The following is an 11,377-nucleotide window of genomic DNA, read 5'->3' on the forward strand; positions in this document are numbered from 1 at the left end:
TCTGACAGCCCCCCTGTACCCTCCAAGAAAGACTAACTGAAGATCGCACTCAAGTTTATTCAGAACAGAGAAGGTATGAACCATCAAAATTGTCCCAGAAAAGCCATGTGAACATTACATACAGAGGCATTACATGAGAAAGCAGAGGTTTCCTCTGGGCATCACAGCAGCAGATGTGGCTATGTGGTGCTGCCATCTATGGCTTTGTCCCACAGGCCAAACGTGGACAAGGGGGGGGCGGAGACCTAGATGGATCACCCGTCAAGTGATGGTCCCATACCCAGCCTGCTGGACCCTGCTGAGGCAGTTTTTTCTGGTCTCTCTGAGCCACGTCTACCATTGGTTTGCCTCAGGGAGTGTACGTGCTCTTCGGCCCACCTCATGCACGCAGGCTGCTGCATCAGCAGGGCCCTCAGGGTGGGCTTGGCTCTGGCCTCCCTTCCCAGAGAAAAGCAGTAACTGCACTGAGGGCTCCCTGAGAACACAGCAGGCGACATCAAGCTAGCAGAGGCCTTAAGGCAGCCCTTTCCATAGCATATGCCCAGGAGGCAGGGGAGCGTGCCCCTGTTCCACCAAGTTCTCTAGACCCATCCAACTGCAGTTGCTATGCTGTCTTTTATCCAAAGGAGCTGCTATTCACATCACCCCCACGCCCCCCTCCAGAGAAGAAATTATCTAGGGCTATTGAGGCACAGGGGAATGGTTTCTCGCTCCCATCTGAAAGGGACTCCAAAGTACCCACAGAGCAGCACAATTTGGTGTAAGTAGAGCAAGAAGAAAGGCCAAGAGGAAGACAAGGAAATGAGGAAAGAGCACCCATTATAGCAACAGGGTACATAGTTCTTAAGTTTTCTTCTTCAACTCCTCGAACCTCCGGGACAGATCATCAAAGTCAATCTCATCTGAGGCAGATGTGCTGGTGCCAGCAGAAGCAGCAGGCAGTGTATCTGGCACAGATGGCAATTCTGGCAACACAAAGCGATCGCCTGAACGGGGCATGGGGACTGGTGGCTGCCCCTTGGCTTCTGGCTTCACGTGTGGACCTGTGGCAGAGAGGCAGGTGAGGAGACATTACAAGCCTTGGGTAGGCTTGTACAAGGCAATGCAGAACAGGAGCTGCTGCTCCTAGGCCCAGTGGGAAGTAGCAGAACAGTGGCCAGACAGCAGGGGAGGCATTCCCCCATGCCAAATACAGCAGCTCAGCATGTCTTACCAGAGTGACAAACAAGGCCTCAGCTGGTGCTCCCTGAACTTCTCTGGACTTACCAGTCACATGTAAAGATGGTGCTTCCTTGTCAGTATTCCCATCATCCACCTGAAACAGGCACAAATGGATTTGGCAGAAAGTCCTGGCATGCAGCATGCTAAATACTTCCTCCAGAGGTTCTGCTGTAAAGCCATGTGGCCTTTGTCTATTTGCCCAGGCTGGGAGGACTTGGAAGCACATTTTTCTCCACCTCAGGAGTCAAAGCCCAAAGCTCTGCTGCTGGGTGGGATAGAAAGGCAATATTTCTGCAGAACAGGATTATCTTTGAGGATGGGGGGAGAGGGGGCAGGGAACACAGACTTTCTCTAGGAAAATATTTCATCACTAATGGAAGGGAGCAAAGTGTGCAGGCAGGTGAACATAGCAAGTAAGAAGGAAGCCTTGAAAGGCAACGTTGGCACCTCAGCAACAAGCAGAAAAAGCACCTCTCGCAAGTAGTCCTCGACCAGAGCCCCAGCCCAAAATCTCAGCAGCCCAAAAGAAGAAACAAACAGGCAGCTACAGAGGAGACTAGGGATATACGAAACTGTCTGGATGTGAACTGTTCCTCGCAGGTACTGGGAAGATCAGGGGTATGCAAAGGAAGAAGAGGAAAAGGGAGCAACATGCCCCAGTTTTGTCTACCTGGCTCAGTTTCTGAATTTAGTTTCTGCCAGACTGCAGCTAGTCTGAAACAGTTTAGTAGAACTTGTGGAACATGATGGTTTTTCTCAGCTGAGAAACATATTTTTCATTTCATGCACAATCTTAGAGGACACACATCACCTACATATTCCCTGGGTGACAACTTACAGATTCATATGTTGGAGGAATTGCTGGAATTGGAGGAGGGTGAAGGCCAGTGAATGGTTGATAGGTACCCACAGGTAGCCCATTGAAGCTCTCCTGCAGAGAATTAGAATGCTCCATTAGACCCCAGTGCCAAAGCAGATGCACCTCACTGAGAGAAAATTAGGCATCTCCAAGAAAGAAAAGCCGTTGTAAACTGTCTCACACACTGGCAGCGAGACAGTCCCCAAGCAAAACTACCCACCTCCAGAGCCCTGTACAGATCAAGATTTAGTTAATTACCGGCCCCTTCGGACACGGGTAGGAGAAAGGAGGAACTGGAGATGGCATCGGGTGGGGCAAGACTCCTTCAGGTCCAGGTAATGGGGCCATGAAGCCGCCGCCGCCACCTTTCTTGATGTCATCCACAAATCCTACATCAATCAGGTCTGCTTCTACACCTGCAGGAGCCTCAGCCTGAGAAAGAAGATGGTTCAATCTCACAAGTGGGAAAGACGCCGCTAATATACAGAGTAACTTGTTGAGATGGGTGGCTATACAAATTGATTAAATAAATAAATACAACTCTGTGATAAAGTATTCCCTCCCTTTGGGTTTTTCTGAACACTTGCTACTGAACATTAACAAAGCTTCATATATATCCTAATGATCCATAAATGACATCTTAAATGGAGAAGTAACACCAAAGTTTTTAGTTTTCATTCATTACATAAAATCATCCAACGTATGATATACCACTGTGAAACAGGAATTGCCCGCATGGCTCAGTAATTGGTCACCCTACCCTTCGCATGGCTCAGTAATTGGTTGCCCTACCCTTAGCTGCAGTTACTGCAATCAAGCACTTCTTTAACTGGTGATCAGTTTCTCACATCACTGCGTAGGAATCTGGCCCATTCCTCTATGGTGAACTGCTTCAGCTCAGTAACTGTTGAGGTTTTTCTAGCATGAACTGCTGATTTTAGTCCTGCCACAATATTTCTATAGGGTTTAGATGTGGCTTTGACTTGGCCACTCCAAAATACTAAATTTGTTCATCAGTCATCTTGTAGACTTGCTTCTATGGATCGCTGTTGCCGTTTGACCCATGTGCTTCAGATGTCAGAAAAATGGCCTGAAATTCATAGAATTTCTCACAGAATTCTGACATGAAGCAGAGTTCATGCCTTCCTCAATGATGTAAACTATCCAAGTAGCAAACCATCACCAAACCATGACGCCTAATAATTAGTGTAAGATCTAACTGAAAAGTTTGGACTCCACCAGATGTAATACTTGCGTAGCCCTGAACATTCTATTTCTGCCTCATCTGTCCATAGAGAATTTTTCCAGAAGTCTGGAAGGTTATTGAGAGGCACGTAGATCTCCAAAAACGGTGTGAGTTTCTGAACAATTTTACGTTGCACTCTTAGGAGGGATTTTTGAAGGATAACCACTCTTAGGAAGAATTATCATCATCTCCAGTTCAAGGCTGTGTGTCTAACTGCAGATTGCTGGAGCCTTCATACTTCAGAAATTATTTGGAAACCTTTTCCAGACTGATTGATGTCATTTTAAGAAATTTACTTTCAGCAGGGCATGAATGTACATAGTGAAAACTTCATTGTGATCGGGCGAGCACAGGTTTTGAGATTTCTCTAGGACAGGGCTACCCCAAAACAGTCCTCACACAACTGGCTATTGCCTTCCCCTTTAATTAGGCTGAGTGAAGGGGGACACAATTATTTTTCTACTCTGACACGTCTATGAAAAAAGCGAAGCTAGGATCAAATGCTGGTGTTGCTTGTTGCTTGTTTGCTCAGACTCCATTTATGTATTATTAATGCCCAAATGAAGCTCCAAAAATATTCAGTAGCATAGGTATTAAAAGTACAGGAAAACTAAATTTTTCACTCTTTTTCACAGAACTGTGCCAGCTGAGAACAGACCCTCCACATCACACTGCGGTGAGGAAGCCTCCTGCACTTCTACTTACCATGACTACAGAATCAGGTTCATAGGGCACATTGTAGTTCTTGGCAATCTCAATCAAGTACCTCTCCACCAGGATTTTAGGAGGCGCTTCTACATTCAGTTTGTGCATTAACTAAACGACAAGGAGGAGGAAAAGGAGTCAATTTGTTACCCCTGCCATTGTACTAAGCATGGATGGCAGCTTTTACCAGCTTTTATCACCCAAGAAAAAAAAATACAAAACTCCAAGGAGAGGCTCGTTATCACTTCTCTCTATGCATCACCACAATTCCCACCCTGTGGAACTTGTTCCTGAGACACCCTACATACAGCCATCTCACCACCAAGCACGTTATCCTCCCCATTCTTCTCACCCTGTCATTAACTGTTCCAATCTGGTTGCTTCGGCATAGCTTGCCATATTCCTTGCTGTATTTGGCACACAGCTGATCAGCAACCTAGCACAAAAATAGCACATTTAAGAGAGAGACCAGAACTCATTGGCTATCCCATAAAGTGGAGCAGAGAAACATTATGGCTCTTTCCTGGTCAGAAGGCCTAAGCTTAGAGACAGAGGAACTAGCTTTAAATCTCAAGCAAACCAAGAAAATTCTCAAGTGGTTTGGAAAGAATCACATTCCCTTAACTTCAAAGGAAAGTAAAAAGAAAGACTGAAATTGTGCGGCAACCCAGAGTCTGCTTTTCAGACAGCTGGCACTACTCACGATTTTCAGCTCAGCCACCTCTGACTGCAGTCGAGGAGCTGCCCAGATGAGGGTAGACACTGCTTCTGCCAGGCCAGGGTCCATGTCCCTGCAGAAACAGTATGAAGTTATGCAAGATGTAGCCCCAAAGCACTTTATATCTCGAAAAGCAGATCTTCATTTGAAAAGCCTGCCAGAACACTGCTTTTCCTCTCCCAGAAGCTTCTTTCTGCTACCAGGGCCTTACTTCATTGAATGAATTAGACCAAAGCGAGCTAAAAGCAGGTCACAATATAGCTCCAAGATCTCCATGGCCTCCACCAGATAATCCTCCCGAATAATGTGCTCCACACGGATACGAGCCCGTTCATCCTTGCCAGCTGACAGATAATCGGCAATTTCCTTCCGGGCCTTCTGGGCTAACTCAGCTGAGAAACAAAGAAGCAGGAAATAATCTGCTAGCCTCACGCATCCCCGGGAACGGGGAGAGGTAATCGGGAACGGAAGGGACGGGAGCGGCAGGCTTCGGCCCGGCACAGGCGCGCGTCCGCTTACTTTTCTTTTTCTCCAACAACTTCAGACGGTTGATGACCAGACGGAGGTTGACGCGCAAGCGCTCGGCCTTGAACCCGGAGCCCAGCATGCCGTCCAAGTCCTGCAACTGGAGGGCGAGGCAGAAACCGCCCGTCAGGCGCGCTCGAGACCGGCACCGCCCGCCCCACCCGGCCAAGGACGCGGCGAGCACCACCGTTTCCGGGAACGGCCCGAAGGCGACTCGTGTCACTTCCGGCCTGTGGGGCCAAGGCGCCACCCGAAGCCAACTCCCAAGCCTCCGGGGCCTGGGCCCAAAGCGGCCTCCGCCCGAACCCGCCCTCCGGCCCCGGAGATCTCAAGCAGGAAAGAGGCCGGAGCAGGCCTAGCGGACCGCCGCCCTCCGGAGAAGAGGGAAGCTGGCTCCGCGGGCGGCAGACACGGCGGGGGGAATTTGCCTCACCTCCGACGGTACGGCCGCACGGAAGTGCGTCAAGTCGACGCCGGAAGCAACAGCACGGCGCGCGGGTCCACAGCGCTACTTGTCGGGCGGAAGGATCCGCCTGCAAGGAAACGGAAGCAGGGACGCTCTTCCGGGTGGGCAATCTGCGTTACCGTCCTCGCGGCCCCGCCGACTCCCGCGGCTCCGGATGCGAAGTTCCGGCGGCGCGGACGCCTTTACACCTGCCCCGCCTGGGGCGCTGTGTTGGGCCGGCGCCCTCCAGTAGATGGTGCGGCGGCGGCGGCGGCGGCGGCGGCCGCGTCCTCCCGAGCGCTGCCGGAGAGCAGCCGCGACCCCCTCCGGCTTCGCCCGCCCGCGCGGGCGCCGCGCCAGGCTCTCCGCGCCCTCCCCGGGAGCCCCCCGGCGGCTGCGGGGCGGCCGGGCCGGAGCCGCGTCCCGCCGTCGGAGGGAGGGTCTAGCGCGGCGCGCGTCCGCCGGCCGGTCCCCGTGCACGAGCCGAGCGCTCCCGCCGCCGCGCCGCCATCTTCTCCTCGGCGACCCGCCGGGCGGCTCTTTGTCCACCGCTGCTGCCACGCCGCGGGCCGAGCCCGGCAACGGAGGGCGGCGGCCGCCGCCAGGTGAGGGCCGGGCCGCGGCGGGCTCCCGAGCGGGCGGGCGGCGGCCCCGCGCGGCGCGGCGCTGACGCGGGGCTCTTCTCTCCGCAGGGGCGCCCCCGCGGGGGGAAGCCATGTCCCGCCGGAAACAGGCCACCCCCAATAAAGTCCGCTGTGAGTAATGGGCGGGGCTGCGGGGAGCGGGGGCCCCCCGGCCGAGGCCCCCGTTGTCCGAGGAGGAGCGCCCGCGGAGGCGGCGGCCGGGAGCCCCCCCCGCGCCCGGGGGGGCGGGCCCCGAGTCCTTCCCGCGGGCTGCGGAGCCTCCGGGCCTGGCGCGCGGCCCCAGTGACGCCCCCGCTTTTGTTTCCAGGGGAGCAGGTCTTGGCTGGGCTGGAGGAGCACCAGCGGCGGGCGGTCATGAGGAAGAGCCTTCCGGGGCTGCTGGGGGTCCAGCCTCCCGTCATGGGGCAGGAGCTGCCGCCGCCCCCGGGGAAAGCCTCCAGCAGCAGTGAGTTGCCTTTGCTAGCGGCGAGGGGCGCCCGCTCGGTCCTGCGGCGCTGGGGCCCCGGCGCTGCCGGCGCGCGCTCCAGAGCCACGGGTTTGCGTTCCAGGTGACAGCGACGAGGGCGAGGAGGAGACTACCCAGGACGAGGTCTCTTCTCCCGCGTCGGAGGAGGACGGAGCGAGGGCGACCGTGAAAACGGAGCAGGGGTCTGCTGAGCAGCTTGGGCACAGGAAGCCTGGGACTCTGGGCCACGAGGCGAGTGTCTCTCCTGGACAGTAGCCAGGTTGTGGTGAAATGAAACCACAGGCTTCCCCAGATACTGGCTAAGGCAGGTGCTTTGAGGGAGTAGCCTTGGTGCTCCATCTTGCTCTCACCAGGTAAGCGCAGCAGCAGCAGCAGCAGCTGCCGCCACTGCCTAGGGGGCGTAGGCCACTAGGCTGCAGGCTTTGATTTTTGGGCCTTAGATTAGGGTACAGAAGGCGGTTTACTTTAAGCTGCTAATCCAAATTGCTAGTTAGATGGGAAAACCCTGGTCAGATGAGTTTGGGAGAAAGAGCCCCCTGACCTTCAAGGCTCGCTTGTGAGTGGATGCCTCTAGAGAACGTGCAGTTGATCACTGTGGGACAAACAGCACAGATTCTGTTTTTACAATGCGCTTGGTTTTCCCATATAGCCAGAGTCCAGACAGGTCACAGAAGCACGTCATGCTTATTTGAGGAATAGCCAGAAGATGGGACGGTCCTGCCTGCTTTTTTCATTGGCTTTCTCTCTCTCTGTAGATGGGGCTAAGCACTAACCCAGATGCCTTGATGGGACTCTCGCGCTGTCCTCTTTGCCAGCTAGAATGTGGCAGCAGGGAACAGCTTGTGACTCACGTGTACCAGGTATCTATCTGGAGGGGCGCCTGAGGCTGTTCTGCCAGTTGGACTGCCCCTGCCCTTGCTCCTTTCCAGGCTGAGCTTCCTCATGCCGGCTGGGGAAGGTGTAGTGTACGTGGGATGCCATTTCACCAGCCATCCCTGGGAAGGCCTCCTTCGGTCCCTGCCAGAAGAGGGATTTCTTCCATGGCTTGGCTTTAGCCTGCCCTCGCGGGGACAGGGCAGTCGAGCCTTTACCTCACAGCCCGGCCTCGTTTGCAGCACACAGCGGCTGCAGTCAGTGCCAAGAGCTACCTGTGTCCTGTCTGCAGCCGAGCACTCAGCTCCCCGGGGTCGCTGGGTAGGCACCTCCTCATCCACTCTGAGGACCAGCTGTCCAACTGTGCAGTATGTGGGGCGCGCTTCACCAGCCACGCCACTTTCAACAGGTGAGAAACTCTGGCAAAAGGAGTCTTGGAAGAGTTTGTTTTGGTGGTTCTTGGCCAGTGTGACCCAGGTTGCTGTAGGAGATCCTGGCGGGGTCCTGGTGGAAGGTGGAGGAAAGGCTTCACCTGAGGGATCTTTTGGCTAATTGCAGTAGGTGCTTCCCTCAGGGGTTTGTGGTTGTTTACCAGAGGACACGCAGCCCATGAAGCCAATTCAGAGTTCTTCCTGCCTTTGCTGATTTTTGCTCTTCTGTAGTGAAAAAGTGCCAGAGGTGCTGTCTGGAGACGCCCTGCCTGTCCCTCCCGGAGAGGGTTCTTCTGGCACTGAAGAGAAAGCTGCTGCTCTCAGCCCTGCTGTATATCCTGCTGGAATCCTCCTTGTGTGCAACAGCTGTGTGGCTTATCGCAAACTTCTGGAAGCTCAAGCCCCTGGAGTGCGCAAGTGGGCCTTAAGGCGGCAGAATGAACCCCTGGAAGCGAGGCTGCAGCGCTTAGAACGAGAACGCACAGCCAAGAAAAGCCGCCGGGACAATGAAACACCGGAGGAGCGAGAAGTGAGGCGCATGCGAGACCGGGAGGCCAAGCGCCTGCAGCGGATGCAAGAGACAGATGAGCAGCGTGCACGGCGCCTCCAGAGGGATCGCGAAGCCATGCGTCTCAAACGCGCCAATGAAACCCCCGAGAAGCGGCAGGCTCGCCTCATCCGGGAGCGCGAAGCAAAGCGGCTGAAGCGGCGGCTGGAAAAAATGGACATGATGCTGCGTGCTCAGTTCGGCCAGGACCCCTCGGCAATGGCGGCACTGGCTGCCGAGATGAACTTCTTCCCGCTCCCTGGGGGAGGCATGGAATTGGATGGCCAGTTGCTCAGCAAAATGTCCTTTGAAGAGCCAAGCCCCAGCACGCTGCATTGAGTTTTTCCCCTATGAGCATTTTGGGCTGGGCCTTTTTGCTGTGCCAGCGGACCTGGAATGTGGCCAGCGCATCGCTTCAGCTCTGTGGGTGCTACAGGTCACAGTGGAAATGGCTGGTTGGGGGGAGGAGAAAATAAATTACCTGTATGTGTTCCACGCTTCTGGTGTTATGTGCTGGTTGCATTATAGTCCAAAGAGGGAACCTGTTAGCTCTGGGGAGGCTCAAGACTACATCTCTCCTCCTCCTCCTCCATTAGCCATCCTAGCTGAGATAGATGGAAACTGGAATTTAACATCTGGAGGCAGCCACCACTTCCCTAAATATTTTAGCCTGATGCTGGTGCCAGCTGAGTTAAGGGAAACTTTTCTCCTAATCCTCCTCCAAGATTAGGAGAAAACTGCATGATTTGGTAAGCAGGGAAGAACCTGCAAATCAGAAGCTCTCTTTGCACTGCTTCACACTAGGGGCTGGGGCTAAAAACGATGAAGAGGGTAACAGCCAATAGAGTGAAGCAGGGCTTGATGGTCTCTCTCATTGTTGCCCAGTAAACAAGAAAAAAAAAAAGACCTAAAACACTGGATAAAATCTTAACCTGGGCTTGATCTGCACTTCCCTACCATTTTTTTTTCTCTAGGCCAAGTGAAGTGTCAAAGGAAGAACAGACCAGTCTCTGCTAGAGAATCACATCTCCTCTTGGAACTTCATGTATGAGGCATCCCTTTGTGCTGGATTGGAGAGAGCTGTTTGTGCCACTGAAAAAGATGCCTTGGCTCAGCCTGCTCTGAGCTTCCTTTAGGGAAAGGAAGGAGGAGATCCAAGGGTTGGCAGGGACAGAGGCCCCGATGTCTTTACATTTTCTGAAATGAAAGGGCTAGAATGTGTCCTGTGAACGTAAAGGAGTTAAATTCTAGGGCTCTAGTTTCATCTTTATAAACTATTTAGCCTTTGAGTTTTTGAAAAAGTATGATTAAGATTGCAGTCTCTATTGTTGCATTCTTTAAAAAAACGTAAATCAAATGTTACTGGATGTTTCAAAAGGTTTTTCCTTGGAGGGGGTGGGTCATTTTGTGTACCCCAGTCCCGTGAAGGGTCAGGACAGTACCTACTATCTTCTTCCATCTCACATTCATTGTTAAACAGTTTGATTATGTACCATCAAGTTGGTATCAACTCTTGGGAAGCACATAGGAAGATCTTCCCTAGGATGATTTGTCTCCAGTCTGGTCCTTCAGGTCTCCCAATGGTGCACCCATCACCAGTGTAATCAAGTCCATCCACCTTACTGCTAGTTGTCCTCTTTTTCCCTTTCCTTCTACCTTTCCAAGGATAATGGACTTCTCAAGAATGCTGATTCTCTGCTTAATATGTCCAAAATATGATCATTTGACCCTGGTCATTTGTGCCTTGAGTGAAAACTCTGGATTGATTTCTTCTATGATCCATTTGTTTTCTTGGCTATTTCAGAAGTCTTCTCCAACACCAAAGTTCTCTTTGTAGTCTGCTTCTCCAAAGTCCATCTTTCACGTCCATAGTATCACAAGGAAAACCACTGCCTGTACATTTTTTTAACCCCCATCTTTAGAAAGAGAGACAGGTTCTCAGCTTAAGGCACTGAACATACCTAGTAATCCTGCCTATTTTCCCCACAACCATGTGAGGTGGGTTGGACTGAGTGACTGGCCCAAAGTCACCCAGCTGGCTTTCATTCTGATCTTGCTAGACACATCATGGCATCTGAGTCTCTTTTCCAAAACCTTAATTGCTGCCTTAACAACTGTTGCTCTGCAGCATATTTTTTGATGCTGGTTCCTTTACTGTTGATAGTCAATCCTAAAAGGCAGAAGTAATCCACTACTTTAGTATCTTCATTGTCAGTTCCAAGGCTACTTACTATACCTATTGTAATTAGTTTGATGGTCTTTATATTTAATTGCAGTCTCATTTTTTTTACTGAGCTCCTTGACTTGATTACTAGAGCTTGTAGAACATTTCCTTTTTCAGCTAACAGAGTAGCGTCATCAGCATAGCATAGGTTATTTATGCTGCTGCTTCTAGTTTTAAAACCATGCTGCTCTTTCAATCCAGTCTCCCTCAATAGATATTCAGCATATAGGTTGAATAAATAAGGGGAGAACATACAGCCTTGTCTCCTTTGTTGACCTGGAGCCAGTCTGACTCTCCATGTTCTGTCCAGAATGTGGCTTCCTGACTTGTGTATAAGTTTCACATGAAGACAATAAGATGTTCTGGGATTCCCATTTTCCTAAGCACATTCCAGAGTTTAACATGGTCAAAGGTCTTTCTATAATCAATGAAGTACACATTGATTTCTTTTTGGTATTCTTTATTTTCTCAAG

The 11,377-nt window shown here is 52.0% G+C and overlaps 2 protein-coding genes across 3 annotated transcripts; one reads left to right on the forward strand and one right to left on the reverse strand.

Annotated features, from left to right (window-relative positions):
• Positions 1–37: 37 nt before the first annotated feature.
• Positions 38–5,847, reverse strand: IST1 (IST1 factor associated with ESCRT-III). The gene is made up of 10 exons (XM_007431774.4): positions 5,708–5,847; positions 5,269–5,374; positions 4,961–5,141; positions 4,735–4,822; positions 4,384–4,467; positions 4,032–4,142; positions 2,339–2,512; positions 2,060–2,152; positions 1,267–1,315; positions 38–1,043 (listed from the first exon to the last, which is right to left on the reverse strand). Exons 2-10 carry the CDS (start codon positions 5,354–5,356, stop codon positions 844–846), a joined length of 1,068 nt encoding a protein of 355 aa, XP_007431836.1. The 5' UTR covers positions 5,357–5,374; positions 5,708–5,847; the 3' UTR covers positions 38–843.
• A 125-nt stretch (positions 5,848–5,972) lies between these two features.
• On the forward strand, positions 5,973–11,373 carry ZNF821 (zinc finger protein 821). 2 transcript variants are annotated; one of them, XM_088136346.1, is made up of 7 exons: positions 5,973–6,324; positions 6,412–6,474; positions 6,671–6,808; positions 6,912–7,060; positions 7,585–7,689; positions 7,945–8,111; positions 8,365–11,373. In XM_088136346.1, the coding sequence occupies exons 1-7, from the start codon at positions 5,973–5,975 to the stop codon at positions 9,017–9,019; spliced, it is 1,629 nt and encodes a 542-aa protein (XP_087992472.1). In that variant the 3' UTR covers positions 9,020–11,373. The 2 variants fall into 2 exon arrangements, with proteins under 2 accessions (XP_087992472.1, XP_087992473.1); XM_088136347.1 differs by lacking the exon at positions 6,412–6,474.
• Positions 11,374–11,377: the final 4 nt, after the last annotated feature.

The sequence above is a fragment of the Python bivittatus genome, unplaced genomic scaffold (assembly GCF_059951505.1).
Source record: "Python bivittatus isolate LINGU-HERP-01145 unplaced genomic scaffold, Pbiv_v1 ctg000190_np1212, whole genome shotgun sequence".
Taxonomy (NCBI): Eukaryota; Metazoa; Chordata; class Lepidosauria; order Squamata; family Pythonidae; genus Python; species Python bivittatus.

Excerpts from the sequence above, each read along its gene's own strand:
- IST1 (XM_007431774.4), bottom strand. The coding sequence starts at position 5,356 with ATGCTGGGCTCCGGGTTCAAGGCCGAGCGCTTGCGCGTCAACCTCCGT. Across the intron at positions 2,153-2,338 it reads ACCCGTGTCCGAAGGGGCCG|GAGAGCTTCAATGGGCTACC; the intron begins GTAATTAACTAA and ends AATTCTCTGCAG. Across the intron at positions 1,044-1,266 it reads ACCATCTTTACATGTGACTG|GTCCACACGTGAAGCCAGAA; the intron begins GTAAGTCCAGAG and ends TCTCTGCCACAG.
- ZNF821 (XM_088136346.1), top strand. The coding sequence starts at position 5,973 with ATGGTGCGGCGGCGGCGGCGGCGGCGGCGGCCGCGTCCTCCCGAGCGC. Across the intron at positions 6,325-6,411 it reads AGGGCGGCGGCCGCCGCCAG|GGGCGCCCCCGCGGGGGGAA; the intron begins GTGAGGGCCGGG and ends TTCTCTCCGCAG. Across the intron at positions 8,112-8,364 it reads AGCCACGCCACTTTCAACAG|TGAAAAAGTGCCAGAGGTGC; the intron begins GTGAGAAACTCT and ends GCTCTTCTGTAG.